The 19,955-nt window shown below is 57.0% G+C and overlaps 2 protein-coding genes across 3 annotated transcripts in view; both read right to left on the bottom strand.

Moving 5' to 3' along the window:
- The window catches only part of SPATS2 (spermatogenesis associated serine rich 2), a 30,859-nt gene extending 17,312 nt beyond the window's left edge, over positions 1 to 13,547 (bottom strand). The window contains exons 1-2 of one of the 2 annotated variants that reach the window (XM_075525451.1): positions 13,387 to 13,547; positions 4,538 to 4,850 (exon numbers count right to left, since the gene is read on the bottom strand). In XM_075525451.1, the coding sequence (XP_075381566.1) occupies positions 4,538 to 4,562 (25 nt within the window). In that variant the 5' untranslated portion in view covers positions 4,563 to 4,850; positions 13,387 to 13,547. The remainder of the gene's footprint in view (positions 1 to 4,537; positions 4,851 to 13,386) is intronic. The other variant, XM_075525449.1, reaches the window with a different exon arrangement.
- An 892-nt stretch (positions 13,548 to 14,439) lies between these two features.
- On the bottom strand, positions 14,440 to 15,649 carry DNAJC22 (DnaJ heat shock protein family (Hsp40) member C22). Its single transcript, XM_075525522.1, has 2 exons — positions 14,861 to 15,649; positions 14,440 to 14,626 (listed from the first exon to the last, which is right to left on the bottom strand). The coding sequence occupies exons 1-2, from the start codon at positions 15,647 to 15,649 to the stop codon at positions 14,447 to 14,449; spliced, it is 969 nt and encodes a 322-aa protein (XP_075381637.1). The 3' UTR covers positions 14,440 to 14,446.
- Between the last annotated feature and the right edge of the window lie 4,306 nt (positions 15,650 to 19,955).

Below are 19,955 nucleotides of genomic sequence, written 5' to 3'. Positions count from 1 at the left end.
AGGGCTCCCAGGGCCTCAGGCGTTGCACTTGGAGCAAACAGACCACCACAGGCTGCATTTCACATCTCTCACGTGTCGTGCTCTTCCTTACAAATTACATCAACACATACTGCTATTTTTCCCTTGTAAGAACAGTTCTTGCTAACAGGCAACAGAGGTACCAATGCTAAGCTCTCTCCTCACGAATTAGAGAGGAGTAAGGACTAAACTGGGGTTAGAATCAATATTCCTGGGTTTGCTGCTGTCGAGACAACATTTCACTGACATTAGAAAAAAACAGCTAGAAACACTAACTTTCTCCACGATCCAAGGGGAAGAACATCACCACCACACACCACCCTAAGCCCTCCCTTCCCTGAAATACGTGAAGATATTTGAGCGGGTCTGTTGGGTTACTAAGCCGTGCTCGCTCAATTTCTGTCCCTGCTTGCGCGTTCAAATTTGGGGCTTGGTACCTCAATCAGCTGTTGTGGAAACTATTTTAATGCCCCAAGGACAGCCCTGTGATATTCCTGCAGCGCACAGCCAGCCCGTGGAGGTGGCAGCTGCACTTCAGAGTCTTGTCTCAACAAGAAATCCCACTTTCTTGCTTATTTTCTCAAACAGATTTCAAGGGGCCAAGCACGCAACACCGTCTTCTTGGTCCAAACCTGATACAGGAAAGTGATCGGTTCACCGGGGCGTAATTACAAAAAAAAACTTGCTGTGCTTCAGATAGAATATGGCTACGCAGGCAAGAGATGGACTTGCGATTCGAAGAATTCATTCTGAGGTGAGCAAATTAAACCTTCCAGACATCCGATCTCAGAAGCATCTGATCAGCTGGATGGCTGCTGGATGGCAGCAGAAGAGTTAGCCCTCGTATCAACGCAGGATACCTTCCCAATGTAAGGCCATATTCATTTAAGGGCTTGGAAGAGGGGGAAAAAAAAGAAATTAAATATGGAATAAAAATTAACTTCTTGCAAATCAACTAAAATATGCCCAAAGTTGTGCTGCTAAAACTGGGTATTTCTGCCCGGCACAAAAAGCGGGTCTTTTTGCCACAAAGGCAGGGACTCGTACGGACACAGCTCTCCTAAGCACCCGTCCTGCTTCCCAGGGCCGGGGAAGCACTTGGAGCGCAGGTCCAACTGCCCCCGCGGCGTCACCGAGCTGGCCTAGCCGAGGCAGGCACGCTGCCATTTCCCGGCCACTGCCACAGCTGCAGTTTTGCCCCGCGCTCCGCCTTCTGCTTTGGACACACAAGCAGCGGAGCAAGGCAGTCGGCTTTCAGGGGAGCTAAGGCAGCGAAGCCAAACGGAGAGCCATTAAGGTAATTCAGACTGCAGGACAGTGTCTTCTCCCTCCCATCTAATTTCCATCTACACATAAAAAATGAGAAATTAAATTAAACCTGCGCATTTCCAGAGCATCACACTCAAGCAGAGTGATGCAGCTGGAGTTCCCGTGAATTCCTCACATCACCTGCATCCTCGTACCGCACCCGCGCTCACTCGCAAGCCAGGATCCCATTTATCAGCTTACAGAACACAGGCTCAATATTTGCCTTTGTGCATTTTCAACATAACTCACAGCAAGCGCTGCCTTGCAGAGTAACTCCGCAACCTCCCGGTTTGCCGATTCTACCAGAAGTTATCCGGACACAGACTGAGCAAATAGCTTGCAACCACCCCGCACAGCAAAGCCTGGTTTCTGCAGAGCCCTGTCTTCTGCTCGACTGATGTGTTGTTAAACAAAGTACGAGCTTAAAATGAAATTTCTCCCACATTTGGGGTTTTTGTAAAGGCTCTGGTGCGCAGGCTCCCTGCTGCTTAACACCACTCCAGCTGAAACGCTCCCTTCCCAGTGACTGATACCAAAGACCTTTCGCCTTTACCAAATTCACGTAGGACAGTTTTCCATCAGTTGAAATGGCTCCTTGATGTATCCAGACGAGTAGGAACCCAAGTGCTGTTTTATTCAGGAACCTGGCATGCCTAAAACCGTGGCTGATGTCCGATGGAAACAAGATTTATGTGATTGCTTTGTATCCTGGGGTCACCAGTCATTCCTGAGCCTGGTGGCTGCTTTCACTCAAATCAATTAATCGAGTTGGAAGGGGGGGGATGAGAGGGAGTGCACATGCTTCGTGTTGGGGGAAAAACAGAAGCACTAAGAATCCAAGATCACTTCAGACAGCAGCAAACTAACAAACCTACTAGACTCCGGGGAAGTATTTATTTAGAGATCTGGCATCACTGAGACTACCTTTCCTTCAAATTTCCGAACTATCCTTACGGAATATACTACAGCTGAAATGAGCCATCCGGTATAACCCAGACACGGACCTGCATGTGGATGCACGCATTCGGATTTTGAATGGGGATAATTACATGACTGGTTTAGAGATTGAGCGGTTTTCTCCTCAGCATAGATCTTTTGAGTAAAGAGTTATTTACAGCCAGTAATATTCTGGAGTAGAACATGATTCTGTGCCCAAACTTTGCATATACATTTTCACAAGACTTAAAAATACCCTTCTGAATAGCTCAGATGTTCACTCTGTTCTGTGGCACTTCTAAGAAGAAGAAACAGGTGGGCTTCTGATTCGGTTTCAAGACTGCTGCATTATTAAAAATAGGTCTGTCTCGTTCCCTACCTCTTGACACTTCTCACCAGCCCTTTGTTACACTGCAAAGGGGTTTCGTTTTGCTTTCAGAAAGGAAGAGAAACTGAAAAGGCATTCCTTACCTGGCCAAGGTACACTCCTTTACAGAGGACTGGAAAATATTTGTTGACTACATTAACATTCTAGAGCAGCAGAAAAGTGGTAATTGAAAATTCAATCACAGCCCAAACAGGACAGGGCACAGCCAGAAGAGTCTGCAGCTTTAACTCTCACCTTCCCTTATGTCCACATTGCCGCTGCAAGGCGGACTGGAGATGAGCCTGCTTAACAAAGCAGGGCGTATTTTATATCCCCGGTGGCGGAGCGAATTAAAGCCTACTCTGCATTCCTGCTCGGCGTCAAATATTTATGTCCGAGATCCCTTTACTCTTCTTTAGGAACCCAATACATGCCAGCACTTCCCAGCGGGTTCTCTCTCTGACACACTCTGCCGAACAACACCGAGAGCAGCAATTGTGCCGGCGCTCTCCTTCGGCTGGGGATTTGCCAAACCCCTGAATTCCCTCAGAGTAACAGCTCCCCGTGTTTTCCCCCAGTTGTCTCCTACAGATTTCTCTTGCCGTTCCCCTACCTAGACCCGTCAATTCTCTTCTGCTGTTTCAAGGAGTGTTTTTCTCTCCACATGTACTCAGCACAACGATTGCTGGGCTCCGTTTCCAGCATCCGAGAGAAGTCAATTTCTTAATGACTTGTACTGAGGCTTCCAAGAGCACAGATACAAATACAGTGTTTTAAAAATCACTCAAAAATTATCCTATACAATAATTTCCATAACTGTTACTAATTGCTTTGAATCATGTATGGATCTAGCTGTCCAAGGACGGCTGGGTTCCTCAGGTAGAGACGGTTTCTATGCCAAAGCTGCTAGGGAAAAAAAAAAAAAAAAATCTACAGAGAACAAAAGCTCTTCTCTTGAGGTAGAGGACATGAATTGTCAAACCCATTCGCCTTAAATTATTAATTAGTAGTCAGTTCAAATAAAAAGAGAACCGTAACCCTCAACCCCCCTTCTCCCCCCACCACACACACACTTTGGAATTAATGTTTCACACGCGACAAATAAGATCCCTCACTGAAATAAGCTGCTTGACGCCAGAACAGCTTTGCCACTTAACATGCGATGGCAGAAAAAGGAAAACCAGCCTGCGCATTTGAAGACAAAGCAAGGGAAAAAGCCACTCACAAACTTGCTCGTTGCCCTTCTGTACCTATCTCAAAGGAAAAAGATTTAAATAGGTCTCGTGTGAATCGCAATCCCAAGAGGCAAGGACCTGAGCTGAGCCATCCCACCTCGACTCGATGGCTCGTTTCTTGGCATTCCTGGCAAGCAGTTGCCACAGGCAGCACAAGCAAGTCCAAGACAGAAGCCCGCCCCGAAACCCCGGCGTCCACGGGGCACTCCGAGAGGGTGGACAAGGGCCGCCTCGGGAACAAGACTAAGTTTTGGTCGAGGTAATTCCATCAGAGACCGCTCACATTCATCCTGGCCATGCCCAGTGAGGGGAAGTCGTGCACCAACTGGGGACCCCAGTAAAATAAAAGAGTTTGGCTCCGAAACTCTTCAACTACTAAACAGTATTTTTTTTCTCCTGTTGTCTGACTGTGAAAGTGAGGCAGTATGAACATTATACAGGAACTCGTGAAATCAGAACTGTCCAGCCCGACAACTGAAATGCTACTAAAAATGTCACGAAACCCAACAGGTTATATGGTGTCACTAAGATAGTGACAATAAGCTGTCAAGTGACACCAGCAGCCTTGAACGGAGTATAGCAAAAGCAATTAACCCCTTTCCTAATTGATAACTTTGGAATCAATAGCGCTGTTTATTGGCATTTGATTATATCACGTTCACATGCATCTTACCTTTTGTATTTTGCTTTTTAGACATCTCAGCGTGTTTGCTCTAATGTCCAGCTATACAGGAGGGGAAAAAACCAGATTCCTCGCCCTTGAGCGACGTAGCTGGCAGCTGCAATTCACACACCGCCTTGTATCAATATGGGAAACGGCAGATATCTGGTTTGGGACGGCAAAATCCCAGCTGCGAGGCCAAACGGGGTCTGGAGTTGTCAGAAATCTGCTGACAGGCCAGTGGAGCACTACAGCTCCTTCCTCTGAAAAGCAACTTCTTGTCACCAAGCCTGACTGCAGCAGTTGGTATCGGTCTTTTCAGGTTCTGAAAAAGAAAGAAGGAAAAAAAAAAAAAAAAGGGAAATAAGAAAATTGCTACTCTACTAACCAAAGCATACCTCAAGTCTCCCGGCTTGTCAGAGCTGCTTCGCTCAGGCTTTTTAAGAGTAAAATTTGAATTTTGTTTAAAGGTATGGTGAAACAACTAGCCACAAAAAAAGCAACATTAAATATAAAGCAACAAGATCCCTACAGACGTGGTACAGTTTCAACAGGCTTAATTCAAAGCTACTGTGAGACACCGTCACTTAAGCATGCAAGCAGTAGAACCAGGGAGGTTCAGAACCCATCATAAAACCCACATTGACACAAATGCCAGCATTTACGGACGTAAGAGCCATCAGACAAAGCGGACCGAGAGCGCGGCTCCTACGCTCGGCGACGCCACTCACGACAGCGTGAACTCTTGGATCTCTCGTGTGTTAATGTAACCGGCATCCCAGGGAAGGCAAAATTCACTTTGCTGCCAGCACCCAAAAGCATACAAATTTTAAACGCTTCCCCTGCCGTATTTCACCAGAGCACGAAACGCAAGCCTCCCCCAGCGAGGCGGTGCAGGGGCAGCTCCGCGTGGCATTACGTACGTGTATTTTCCTTGTGCTCCCAGCGCTCCTGATTTAAGAAGCCAGGGAAAGCAGGGGCGGCAGGCACCACATCAAGTACGATGACAGGTTAAACAAAGAACAACAGGATACACAAGGTAAGGAAACAATGGAGACCTCTCTGCCACGGCAAACCCGCCTAACCCCAAGGAAGGATCTGGCCCGCGTTACAAAACCTCAAAGCCGTATTCACAATGGAGCGGGAAAAACACAAAAATTGCCATTTCGGTATGTAAAACGCAGGTAACTAAAGACACAAAATAAACATCAGGAGACCTTGTACATTTTAGCAAAACCCCCACGCTCATGAAAATGAAATGACAGCATTGAGAAACACGCATCTAATTTGCTCCAGAAATAATTAGAAGTTCAACTCCCATCCACCCTGATCAGGATTATTTTTTAGGGATATGGTTTACACGTCTGAGGAATGCAGCAACGCTCCTGCAACACAAGAACCGGTGACGCTGCCCCCGGGTTCATCGACAGGGTCCTAACGAGCCTATTTTGATTTAAAAATAGATCTTTCCTATCATTAGAATTTTCCTTTATTAGCTACACAGGAGTTCAAAACTTATTTCTACCCAGTGACGCTAGCAATCTAAATGTGAGACAGAGTCAACGCTCACTGTCTGCGCCAAAAAGACTGTGCAAGAGAATTTTTTACCTGCAAACAGAGTCCCAAAATGAGAGGTGGTTACAAACTCCTGCCTCGCCGCCTTCAGCTCTCCGAATTAAATGCCTTCATTCATTTTGATGCCTCGAGGCACTAAATACCACCTCATAAAAATGGTGGCAGTTGAAACTCTGCTCAAAAATACAGAAGCCGGAGAATTTAGCGAAGGATTAGGCTGCCGTATCGGGATGCAAGCGGCCCCCGAGCTCGACGCCGGGAGACTGCCGGCAGGTCTGCGAGCTCTGAGCTCCGCCGGCCGCGATGTGCTTTGGTTTGCACGATTACACCCGAGTTTCACTTCCCTGCCTGACTGCTTTGTGTCCGCGACCAGGAAACGCTCTGCAGGCAGCGCAGCCGCCCAGCTGCCGGGAACCTCCCGTACCTCCCGTGATTTTACGATAACGTTGGGTTGCGGAGAAGGAAAGCGCTCACGCACTGACCTATGATACCAGAGCTCAATGCCTTCGGTATATATTGCTGAGAGTTTTAAAAACAAACAAAGAAAAGACAAACCCGCAACTGTGCTTTAGAGTCGTCTTTGTAATTTCATTTTTTAAATACAGACGAGCACGCTTGAATCCGGAGGGAGCGTGGAAATACACAGGTACTGACAAAAGCCTGTAACATCAGGCTTGAGAGTACTTCATGTGAACTCCCTCAAGTTGTCTCAAACTTAATTCATGAAACAAAGGAACACTTAAAAACTGCCTCTGCGTGTACATCCCCGAACAGCAAATAACTGCAAGAACACTTCGTTCAGACAAAGTCTAGAAACAAGCTGTAAAAAACAAAAGTTGCCAGCAAAGAAGTTATCAGGAAATCTCAAAAAGCCTGAAAAACACTCCTCCTTATCACCCAAGAAATATAGTTTTACCCACTTCAAAGGAGAAAAATAAACAGTAATTAAGTCTCGGGGGGGGGGGGGGAACAAGCAACATACAACAGGTTCTGAATTACTCTTTGGCAAGCTAAATTCTAAGCACAAAAGTAATAAAATAATGGGCTGGAAACAAAACCCCACTGATACATCTGATGAGCATAAAATGGCAAATCTTTACTCCTTGATGACGCAATTAATATTTCATCCGCTATACCCCGTGGTAAGAATCTAGAGCCAGACAATCAAAAGCAGCTCCGGCTCACGTCAGAATCGGGGTTCAGGCTGCTGCGTGACCTGCCTTTAACTCGGTGTCTCTCACAAAAGATCGGCTGGAAATTTCAACGCGGCTATTAGCTGGGAACCTTAAACAGATCCGCGCGAGAGGGCTGTAAAACACACAAGCGTTTTTAAAACCCAAGTGGAAATTTCAAGGCTGGTAAAATAGCAAAGGTTAATGCAAGTTCAAATAAACTCGTTATAGGTGGAGAGCTCCTTCGGATAAGGGCAATATGAGGCTTATATAGCGCACCGTACGTGTCTGTAGAAACAGTAAAGCATCAGTACAAACACGTCAAGAAATCTACCTGCAGGATTAAAATAAAATATCGTAGTTATAACAGAATTGACGGGGGAGCAATATAACCTGCAGAAACCCAACTGCCTCCTGTTACGGACAGAGCGACCAAACTCCTCCCCGAGCTGCCAGCGTTCAGCTGACGACATAAAACTTTTCCAAATCGCACTCGAAACACGCATTATTGTTAAACGCACAAACATCGGCATGTTCCATCTAATTTAGAAAGAAGGAACGCATTCAAAATTTTACAGACAGCAAGTCGAAAAAGAAACGACTTCTAAATCCCCCACCCGTGGCTTTAGCTTGCCGTGCTATTCCTGCTCCGTCTAGACGGATTATTTCAGTAAACTTTGGGAACTCGATAGCTCCCCGTTTGAAGGAAAAGAAGATAAACAGTGAGAAATTTGTCTGGATTTTTTTATTAGTCTACGGAAGGTGCTTTTGCTGAGAAATCTGGAGTTCTGAAGAACAAATAAATCTGCTTCTTGGGAGGGTTTTTACCCCGGTCGTTCCGGGATCGCGGGCAGACGGCACGGTGGGCTGTCCCCAGCCGCCCCTCGCGCCCGGCTGGAGCGCGACTCCCGCTGTACAGCAGCATCTGGCTAATTGGCTTTTGAGTTAAGTAGTCCCTTACCAAGCTATTTTAATCTTGTTGATCAAGCACGTAAGAGTCGTCTCTGTGAGTACACACAACAGCATTTCAGTAGAATAAATTGTCCTGTTTGTAATTTATAATCATTCTCAAATAAAAATCCATTTTCCAAGACTCCAGCACCTCAGAGGACCCGGCTGTTTATCTACAGCACTGGACCCCCCCTCTGTAACGCACTCACGCAAGAAGGGAATTAACTCAATTTTATAGCGTGTCCTGGAAAAAAAAAAGCGACAATTACACTAGAAATTCAGGAACTTATTCTACCCGTCACAGAACAAATCTTGGAGGAGCAGGTTTAATATCCCCACTGCGCACAGGAACACACCGACACCCCGACGTTCCCACCGCCTTCGCCGGGCGCTGCCGGCCCCGACGCACGGCACAAGCGCAGCCCGGTTTTTCCCAGACCTCCAAATAAATCCCTAGGGAATTGACGCAGCGCTGAAACCCTGAGATGCGGGGCGGGGGGGGGTGTCGGCAAATACCTGTTCAGTTACAGCAGCCCAAAATAAGCCTGTTCATCTCTCATGTTCAACAGATGCATCGGTCGTTTCTGTTCAAAGAACTAACTTTTTTGCCCTGAAACAGACCTCGAAACACATCAGGCCAACATCTTAATCAAAGCCAGGCAGCTTTATTACCCTGCATCTGAAAGGAAGGAAGCACACCGGTCAGTGGCGAGCGCAGCATGAGCCCGACTGTAACTTGGGTTTTTTCTTTTTTTTTGTTTTTTCTTTTTTTTTTTCCCCCCTCAAATCGAGACAATTGGTTTTCAGAAGCTCCTTCCATCAAACAACGGCTCGGTCGGAGCATGCGGGGAAGGAGGAGCGCGGCCTCCTCGCCTCTCCAAAGCACAGGTCTGGGAAGGTCTAACGCCAGCGCCCGCAGCCAAATCCCTGCCTGCACAAAGCGGCCCCTTTTTCTATCCTGGACAAGTCCTTCCACGGTACTGGATGAAGGATCATAAAATTGTACAATACAAAGAACCATTTTAGGATTTAAAAAAATAGTTTCTTAATATCACTCTTGGGGTTTGGGGTTGGTTTTTTTTTTTTTTTTCAGTATTTCCTCAGGAATGAACTGAACGTTTAACCTCAGAGATAATTAGCTGTCTATATTCTGTTTAAATCCACACATTTATTGTTCTTTCACCGAATGCATTATGCAGAGCACGACTGGGCATTAGCTATTCTCAAACACCTACCTCTTATAAGCTAATTGTGTATCGTTTTGCAGCACAAAGAAGTAAAACTACCTATTTCAGATGACAAAACACTCCCGTATCTATTCCGATGATGCTACGAAACCCCACCCGGAATGGTTATAAATACTTCAACAAGATAAAAAAGCAGACCACCGGGTTTTGTGTTCTTCAGGAGGGGCTGCGGTGCAGGATTCCTGGTGGCACACCGGTTTCCATACTCACTGTCCAGTTAAACGGGTACTGGGAATCACTGGTGGGATTTCCGACGCTTTACACAGCGACGCAAGCGGAGCAATTCGGCAGAAGCGAAATGCTCTCGAGTTGGACACCAAATTGTGCTTTCCTGAGGCAAAGATCTCTTTGCACTTTGTCTTCTGGTCCTCTCTCCATCCAGTCAAAGCTTTTTGTATCCCTTTCTAACCCGCCTGCCCGGGAGGGAACAGCTGCAATGGAAACTCGCACATGGATGTTTGTCCTGTGTAATTTTGCGTGCATTGCTCCTATTTTTAGATTGTATTTGCCAGCGTTGTGATCTGGAAGAGCCTCAGCGACTTGCCAAGAACTGTTTCATATTGAAGAGAATGAACAACGTGTCTTTTAGATTAAATTTTACTTTTTATCAAAGTATCTAAAAATCAGAAGGTTTTGAAAAGAAGGAAGGAGAAAATAATGGCAAATACAGCAGAAGATGCCACCTTTCTTTGCCCCTCTAAGTGGTGAAAACATCCTTCATCTCCCCAATTTAAATGGGGCGAATGGGATTACTGTGGTCCTACTGGAAACCTTCCTCTCTCCCTCAGCTTTTTCTTTGACGATAGTTAATCTCCAGGTCTGATATCCCACAACAGAGCTTGAAAATATCATTACAAATAAGCCCTATATTTTAATTGCCAGATCTATTATTTGTAAAAAACGCGGTACCTATACATCCTTCTCAGATCGCAAGTCACCTTTAGAGCTCTTTTGTCCTGACTCCAACAAGAATCTTCTGCTTAGGGGTTGCATGGCTCAAAAAAAAAAATCATAAAATATTTAAATGCCCCTTGAAGAGTAAGCTACAATTAAACAAAAAAACCTTTATGCATTAGACAATTCCTGCAAGAGGAGTTTAGTCTGGCAAACCTGAAACGACCATAACGTCGGCAGACATCGCTACGGCCACGTAGACGTGACATACAGCAGAATAGCTGCTGAAGCCGCACACAACTTCCACGCAGATCACATCCGAGCGTTAAGACGGGCTGCACGCGCTTTGCTGGCCCAGCGCACACAAACTACATTATTAACGGAGTATTGCAATAAAGGAAATAAACACCGAGGCCCCAAGCACCGAGTGCAGAGAGCAACAGCGTGTGGCAGCGGGAGAGCGATACAGACCCGAGTGACACTTCAGCAGGACCCCAGCGGGGACGTCCCGTGCTCCCCAAACATCGGAAGATCTAACAGGCTGGCGGTACAGAGGGAAAGGAGAAGTTGCAGTGCTGTCAGACCCACGCTGCTTCCCCTCCACCTTTCAGGAGGCAGCGTCAACACCGACCACAGGCGATTCTGGGGAGATTCTGCCTTTACTCCTCAACCCGAGCGCAGGCGAGGCCGCGCTCCCACGCTCCGTCTCCCCGGGGCAGGTTATGAGGGAAGCCAGAAGCTTGGTGCCAGCTACAGTCATGAGGAGTTAAGGAGCTCTCATGCCAAACGCAGATGCTCTACCTGCGCTTTCTGCTCTACCAGACCTCCTCCAGGTCCCAAAATCTCCTGGATTCACGCCTATGCTCCAGCCAGATTGCATAAGGGGGCACCCCCAGCTTGTGTGAGGAAGTCCTGCGTAGAAAAGACAAAGTCCCAGAGCCAAACAGGGCGGCAAAACACTCCGCACTCTCTACCTGTAACTGTCGAGGCAAAAGGCCTCAAGATCTACGATACCTCCAGAGAAAGAAGTGGCAGCCAGAGCTTTCCAATGGAAGCATCCAGCAGGAAACGCAGCACGAAGTCAGTGAAAAGTAGTCATTATAAAAAGCTCAAAATCATGAAAATAACTGCCAGGCTCCGGCAGGACACTGAAGCAGATCCCACAGGTAGTCGGCGGGGAATTTTGATTGTTCCAAGTTTACCTCCTGTCAATTAACAAAGGCTCCACACAGAAGCTTTTGTTTCTGTTTCTCGGCATCTCAAGCTCCTCTGATGGCAAGCTGCTTTGCAAGAGAATTGATGGGACCATCACCCCTCCGCAGGGGACCACTGCACCCAGGGAAGATGATTACACCAGGGGAACCATTAAGGCACCCTCAGAAAGAAATCCCACATCCCTCACAGGATTTTTCTCCCCTTTCCAAACCAAACAAAATCCATTCTTCGCCTTCCTTCCAATGGAACCACGGTATAGAGCTTGTCTCTGCGGGGAAGGCGTCACAACTTCTCTGCAACAGCTCCCTCTGCGGATACACTAACGCCTCTCTCTGCTCACTCGGGAAGCTGATCATCAAGCACAAAACAAGAACAGCATCGATGAGCACCCACGGGGGAAAAGTGGGGAGCAGGCACTGGAAGCCACCTAACTTACTGCTGGCTTGCTTTCTCGTGGAGAAAATCCTGAGTGAATAAGGACGGGGAGGGGGGAAGTCAAGCTTTAGGTGTGCTAAAGACTGTAGAGGTATGGGGGGAAATAACATTTCCCGCTTTGCAACTCAGCCTGCTTTTCACCACCTTCATTAGTTAATTATTTGTGTTATGGTAACAACTAAAGGCCACAGAGCAAGATCTCCAAGCTCAGCGGGAGAAGATTCCTGCCGCTGGGATTTACGAGCCGGGTGGGTAGAGGAGGAGAGGCACGGCAGAGGCAGGGATGAAGGACAGCGGGTGGAAGCAGCGGGCGAGCTGGGCTGCGTGCGTGCGCCGGCTGCGGCATAAATAATGTATTAACGCTCCTGACCGTCGCTCCCGTCACTCACGCCAGCCCCGCCGGCCCTGACTCATCACGGGCTGCCCCGCTCCCCCCCCCGCCCGCAGCCAGCCGCCCCCCCACACCCCCTTTACCCCATGAAACCCCCACCGCTCCACCCAGTCCCCCCCACAAACCTCCTTCTGCAGCCTCCCCTGGGCCCCCCCCCCCGCAACCCCTGCCCACCACCCCGTGGGCCCGCTCCCCAGCCGGCCTGCACTGCCTGCCCTTTCCCAGCGCGGGGGCTGCGGGAGGGGGGCACTCCCCCACTGGCTCCCCGTACCCCTCCCCTGCCCAGGCCTTCTCCCAGCCCCCCTCCTCACCCCATCACTGTCACCCTTCCCTCCCAAACCACCCCTCCCACACAGAGCACCCCCTTCCCCACACAGCACCCCTCCTGCCCCCCCCGCAGGCTGTTCTCTCCCACACAGAGCCCCCCCTTCCCCACACAAGGCTCCTCAGCCCCCCCACCCCACACAAGGTCCCCCCTCCCCCACACACAAGGCCCCTCAGCCCCCTCCCACCCCACACAAGGCCCCTCAGCCCCCCCACCCCACACAAGGCCCCTCAGCCCCCCCTTCCCACAAACAAGGCCCCTACCGACCCCCCCACCCCACACACGGCCCCTCAGCCCCCCCCCAACCCACACAAGGTCCCCCTCTCCCCCACACACAAGGCCCCTCCCGACACCCCCCCACCCCACACAAGGCCCGTCCCGACCCCCTCTTCCTCACACAAGGCCCCTCAGGCCCCTCCACCCCCCACAAAGTCCCACCGCCCCCCCATACAAGGCCCCTCCCGACCCACCCCACCTCACACAAGGCCCCTCAGCCCCCCCCCCACCCCACACAAGGCCCCTCCCGCCGCCCCGGGCCCGGCCCCCGGCTGCGCCCTCCCCCGCCGACCACCCTTCCCCCCGCCCCCTCCCCTCGCTCCTGCCCGCGCTCCCCCGGCCGGGCCCGGCCCCGCGGCCCCCGGGCGCCCCGCACTCACCGGCCGTGGCGGCGGGGCCCGCTCGCCCCTGCCCGCCGCCGCGCCCCCCCCTCACCTCAGGCCGCCGCGATGCACCGGGGAGGGGGGCGGGGGCCGCGGCCCGGCAGGAGCCCTCCGGCCGCGCCAGCCAACCGGGACGCGGCCACCTCTCGACAGCCAATGGCGGCGCGAGACCGCCGCACGGCTCCCGCCCTCCTGGAGGACTCTACCAATGGGAGGGCGGGGAAGGCCCGGCTCGGCCCGCCCTCCTTCGCCTCCAGCCAGTCAGATACGAAGCGGGGGCCGGGTCGAGCGCTCCTGGCCAATGAGGGGGCAGAGCGGTGCCCCTGGGCCCGCTGAGACGCGGCTCGCCGCGAGGAGGGAGGCTTCCCGCCAGCCAATGGCGAAGCGGCGCAGCCGACGCGACGGCGAAGGCCCCGCCCCCTCCCGTCTCCGGCGCGCCAGAAGGGCGTGACCAATCTCCGCCGAGAGCCAATCGGATCCGGCAATGCCGAGGCCCCGCCTCCCCGCCCCCACGAGGGGCGGGGCGGGGCGGGGCGGCGGGTGCCGAACGTGGACGGAAACTGCCGAGAGCCACCGCCCTGCAGCGGAAACACCCGAGTGGCCTCCGGGAAAGGCCGAAGATGAGGGGCGGCGGGGGCTGAGCTCGGGGCTCCGCGGGTTCGCGGCCCCGCTCCGCCCTCACCGCCCGCCGGCCCCGGTCCTGCCCCGCCTCGCCTCTCCCCCGGGGGACACCGGGGCCGTGCAAGGGCCGGCGGGCTCCTCGTGCAACGGTCTGCACGGATTGCCGTGCAATGGTTTACCCAAGCTCACGTGCAATGGTTTGCACAAGCCCCCCTGCCACGGTTCGCACCAGCCCCCTCCATTGCTCTGCAGACGTCCCTGGGCAACGGTTTAGCGGCGGCCCCGTGCACGCCTTGCTCTGCCGCGTGGTCCCTGCCCGGCCCTCGCCGCGCATCGCGCCGAGCGAAGGAACGAAGCAGCAGCGAGAGGGAAACCTCACGTTTACAAATCCCCCCGCAGCTCCCGGTCCCCAGCGCGGCGGGGGCTGCCGGCAGCGTCACCCCGCCGCCGCTCTCCTGGGCCCCGCCAGCTCCTCGTAGGCCTCCTGCAGCTCGATGAAGCGCCGCTCGGCCTCCTCGGCCCGGTGACGGTTGTGATCCGGGTGCCAAACCTTCACCAGCTCCCGGTAGCTCCGGTGCACGTCCTCAGCGGAGGAGCCGGAGGGGAGGCCCAGGACCTGGGGGCGAGAGGGATGCGATGAGCCGGTGGTGGGGACCCTGCCGGGCCCCCACGGGGCTGCGTGTGCCCTCAGCAGCTGGAGGGGACCCCAAAAAGGGGGTTTGCCCCCCCCCCCCAGGACATGGGACCAGCCAAACCCCATGGATCCCCCCAGCAGGGCATCCCACCGCAGCATCCCTCCCACCGCAGCGTCCCCCCCTCCGCCCCGGGTACCCGGCGCCGCATCCTGCACCTTGTACGCCCGCTGCTGCCGCTCGGCCCAGCTTCTCGGTTCGAAGCTGGTGCCGCGCTCCCCGACCGGCGAGCTGCCAGCGAAGCCCAGGACCTCTGCCAGGAGCCGGCCGGTGCGGAGGGGCAGGAGCAGGAGCTCGGCGGCGGTGCGGGGCAGTGCCAGGAGGGTGCCCAGCACCCCGGCAGCACCGCAGAGCCCGCGGCAGGCGAGCGGGGTGGCGAAGGCCAGGCACGCCAGCCCGAGGTGGTAGAGCCGGGCGGCCAGCCGGAGCTGCGGCGTCCCGCGGGGCTTGTAGCGCCGGTGCCGCTGGGCAGCGATGCTGGCGGCCAGGCTGGTGGGCAGCACGGCCAGCACCCGGCCCTGGAAGAGGAGGGAGGCGAGGAAGGCTGCGGCCAGGATGCTGGGTGCCTCCGCCGTCTGGTCCCCCACTGAGGACACCAGCTGCACCCCCAGCCCCACGGCCAGGGGCTGCGCCAGCAGCGGCGGCACCCAGGGCAGCCCCAGTGCCGCCACCAGCCCAAAATACATCCCCACCGTCACCTGCCCCGCCAGGCGCAGGGGGCTGAGGGCTGGCGTGGTCCCGCCGCGGTCCCCGGGCGCCCTGGTCCCGTTGGCAGCGGCCACCCAGCCGGGGAGGTGCCAGAAGTCCCAGAGCCAGCCGCCGCCGAAGCCGCCCAGCGTCAGCATCCAGAGCAGCGCGTGGCTGTCCCGGCCCAGGTAGATGTGGTGCAGCCCCAGCGGCCCCCCCAGCGCCCAGAGCCCGTAGGCCACCAGTAGCCGCTTGGCCATCCTCCCCCCGGCTGCGTTGACCAGCTCGGCAGGGCTGTCCTGGGGGTCACCGCCCCGGTGGGCACCGGCACGGCCCCGGCATCCGGCACCCTGCGGGCTGGACAGTGCGGTCAGGGACCGAGGTCACGGTGTCCCCCCTGTGCCAGACCCCCCCAGTGACCTGCATGCCCACCCAGGGCCAGTGCGTGCCCACCCAGGGTCCTGCATGCCCACTCAGGACCGGTGCATGCCAGCATGGCTCCCACGTGCCCACCCACGGCTAGTGCATGCCCACCCAGCACCCTGCGTCCCCACCCAGGACCCCCTGGGCCCACCCAGGGTCCCACGTGCCCACCCAGCACCAGCGCACGCCCACCCAGGGTCCCCTGAGCCCACCCAGCACCCTGTGAGCCCACCCAGGGTCCCATGAGCCCAACCAGGGCCGGTGCACCCCTGCAGCCCCCCCAGACCCCGTGCCGGCAGGGCTCCGGCCCCCCCTGACCCACCTCTCCCCGCGGAGCTCCCGGCAGCACCGCTCCCCCCGCCAGACTTTGTCCCGGCACGACACCGGGCAAAGGGCACGGCATCGGCATCACCGCGCCGCTGCGGAGACCTGGGTGGGGGGGGGACCGGGTGCCCCACGCCAACACCCCCAGCCCCTTTATCCCCCTCCCAGGGTGCAGCCATCCCCGGCACACCACGGTGCTTAGTATTGGGGTACCCGCTGCATGGCAGATGTGACACCCCCCCCCGCTGCGGCCCCCCCCCCCCCAGCCTGGCCCCCCCCGGGACTCGCCGCAGCCCCTGTTTGCTCAGCCCGCGCCGCTGCCGCCGTGTTTGCAGGGATTAACCGGCTGCCGGCCGCCAATTTGGTCTCATCCATTATTAACGGCCCCGCAGCCGCGCTGCGCCAGGGGCGAGGCCCCCTCGGCGAGGCCCGGGGGGCTGCAAATCCCCCCCCCCAGCTCAGCACCCCCCAGGATGGGCTTTGGGGGTGCATCGCCCCCCCCTCGCTGCTTCCCCGGGGCTTTGGGGGTGCAACGGAGCAAGACCCCAGTTCTGGGGGGGGGGGGGGAGCGGAGAGGCCGGGATGCCCGGGTCCCTGGGGAGCCCCCCCGGGATGCCAGCGGGGGGTGGGGGATGCTGGCGGCCCCCCCAGCTCGGCTGCCCGTCAGGACGGGCTGACAGCGGCCCCCCCGCGCTGCCCACCCCGCGCCTGGCTGCCTCCCTGACAGCGGGTCCCGGGGGACCCCGGCCCACGCTCCGCTGCCCCCGAACCCCATGCCGGAGGGGGGGGGGTCCAGCCCCACCACCCTGAACAGGGTGGGGCACCCCGCTCTGGGTGGGCGCCGGACCCCCTCACCCCTGGGGGCCATGCCCCCCCCCGCCCCGCTTTCGGCACAGGATCGATGCGGGGGGGCGGGGGTCTCGCGTCCCGATCGATTCCCTTAAGTATCTGGATTTAAAAATGTCAAATTTGCCTTCGGTGAGCGGGGCCGGCGGTCGATGGGGCGGGGAGGGCTGGAGCCCCCCACGGCGGCCTCAGTTTCCCTGGGTGCCCCCCGACACGCAGAGCTGGGGGGCTGCAGACAAGGCCCTGGGGCGTCTTGGGGTTCCCCAGCCCGGGGGGGGTAGGGGGGCTCCCCCAGCCCCTCCACGAGCGCCCGTTTGTGGGCGTAATTGGTGCCATTGATCAGCCCCGGCCACCAGCATTTACGGCATCGATTTTTGGAGTCTTCCTGCGAATTGAAGCATCTGTCACCGCCCGGCTGCGCGGGGACCGCGGCCGGGGACACGCGGGGACCGCGGCTGGGGACACGCGGGGACCGCGGCCGGGGCCGCATTCTGCCTGCCCCTCCCTGCAGGCAGCGGGGTCGGAGGGTCCCCGGCCACGAGCTGTCCCCTTGGGTCCCTGTGTGTGGCCATGCACAGCGCTGGGGACACGTGTGTCCCCATGCACATGTGTGCCCTGATGCACACGCATGTCCCGATGCACACGCCTCTCCCCACGCACACGCCTCTCCCCACGCACACGCACGCCCCGATGCACGCGTGTGTCCCGATGCACACACATGTCCCGATGCACACGCGTGCCCTGACGCACCCCCTCCCAGCAGGGACACGAAGCTCCCCCCACCCCAACGCCCACCCGCCGCACCGCAGGCAGCACGTCCCCACACGCAGGGACACGGGGCACACGCGCGTGCACGCACACGCACGGTGCCGCCGGCCCCCGCACACGCGGCTGCACCGTGCACCCCTCTGCGCGCCCGGCGGCACCGTGCACGCGCTCACGCTCACGCGCACCGGGGCTTGGAAGAAGCGGCCGTGGGGCCGGTTGAAGGCATCCGGCGCCTTCCCGCGTGTCACGCTGCCTTGTCAGTTTGCTGGTAATTAATGCAAACGCCGGGGCCGGAGTCCCTCCGGACTCGTACATCACTGCCAGCGCCGGCTGCGGCGCGGCCCCGGTACCCAAGTGCTGTTATTAGGGGAATTTTATATGTATTAGCTGTTGATGCACATTAATACATTAAAAATGTCAGCGGTGGAGGCCAGCTAATTGTCTGATTTAAATGTCTATTTGTCAGCGCCCGGCTCAGGTGGGCATGAGGCGAATCTGCAATGAGCCCCCGGCCCCGCCGGCGCGGGGGGCAGCACCGCGGGGAGGGAGCCCCAGCCCCTGGCACCCCGCGGCGGGGCCGGGGGGGGACCCACGGGGCGGGGGGACCCGGGGTGCTGGCGTGGGGGGGGCCCAGGCAGGCGGCGGGGGGCGAGCGGGACCCCCGTGCCCCGGCCACCCGCCTAATTGCCGCCCAGCCGGGATGGATTTCTCTGCCCGACATCCTCTGCATCCGTAATAAATGCCACTTGTCCAGAGAATTAATCCGGGCCGGCCCGCAGCCATCCATCTCGGCAGGCGCCGGCACGCCGTGACGGACAGCCCCGCCGCCGGGCCCCCGCCAGCACGGGGGGGCACAGCCGGGAGGGGGATGTAAATCCCCCCCGGGATCCCCCGGCCGCCCCTTTCCGGGGGATGCCCCCCCGGAGCCGGGTGATGGGCTGCCACCGCCGCGGTCCCCCCCACGGCTGAGACCCCGCAGCTCATCACAGTGATGCACCCAGGCCCGGGTGCAGCCTTGCCCCCCCCCCGTGGGGCAGCTGCAGCAGGACAGGGGTGGCCGTGGGTGGGCTCAGCCCCGGTGCAGGATCTGGCCGCATGTGGGGGGGGGGTCACATCGTCCCGGGGGGGACTCAGGGTGCAGACGAGACCCCCAGCACCGCTCGGCCCTGGTGCGATGTGGCTGCCCCTGGGGGGGACGCCCCACCCTGCCCCTGTCCCTGTCCCCTCGCCCCCCACTCGCCGTGTCCCGAGTCCCCCGCTGCCGAGGGGCGGCCGGCTCCAGGCCCCCGACCCCCAGGCCCTGCCAGCCGCCTCCCAGCTGCCTCCTCACCAATTAGCAGCAGCTGCTAACGAGCTGGGGGGGCAGGAGGGGAGGGCTGGGGGTGCCCAGGAGGTGCCACGGCAGAGGGGGTCTGTGGGGTGAGGGCTGGGGGCACATCAGGGGCTGGGGGCACATCGGGGACCGGGTGCAGGGGGTGACCCCGCTGGGGCTGGAGCCCACGGCGCGGGGGGACACACACACGTGGGGGGCCCCCCCCCGGTGCAGGCGACGCTCTGCTATCGGGGGGCACCCGAACGGCCCCGGGGCCCCGCGGTGCCGTGAGCTCTACCCAGGGGTGACGCTCCCGGCAGCAGCCCCGCGGCGCTGGCACATCCCGCGCCGGGGTCCCGACGGGCATCGCACCGCAGCAGCACCGGGATGGCCCCGGGAGCGTCACCCCCAGCCCGGCCTCGCAGCCCCCCCCCGCCGCTGGTTTATTGTCGCCGTTCAAGGACAATTTTCATCCAATCTCGGCCGGCCCGGCGGCGGGGCTTTATTGCAAACATGCCCTGGATGGAGCGCGCAGCGCCCGGCCGCCTCCAGCCCATCTATATTCATTTGCACAAGGCTCCCTCCCGGCCTGCGTGCCCGCGCTGACACGCCAATCTGTTTGCCATCCCGGCACGCCACCGCCATGGGGAGGGAAGCGTTTGGCAAAGCCATGGGGAGAGGAAGGGTGACGTCCCCTGGGCACCGGGGACCATGCACCGGCACTGGGTGCCACGCAGCGAGCGTCAGGGACCATGCACCGGCACTGGGTGCCATGCAGCGAACATCAGGGACCATGCACCAGCACTGGGTGCCATGCAGCGAACATCAGGGACCATGCACCGGCACTGGGTGCCACGCAGCGAGCGTCAGGGACCATGCACTGGTACTGGGTG

This window comes from Mycteria americana, chromosome 26 (assembly GCF_035582795.1).
Source record: "Mycteria americana isolate JAX WOST 10 ecotype Jacksonville Zoo and Gardens chromosome 26, USCA_MyAme_1.0, whole genome shotgun sequence".
Taxonomy (NCBI): Eukaryota; Metazoa; Chordata; class Aves; order Ciconiiformes; family Ciconiidae; genus Mycteria; species Mycteria americana.
Note: the sequence above shows the minus strand (reverse complement) of the source record. Positions and strands in the feature narration are given on the sequence as shown.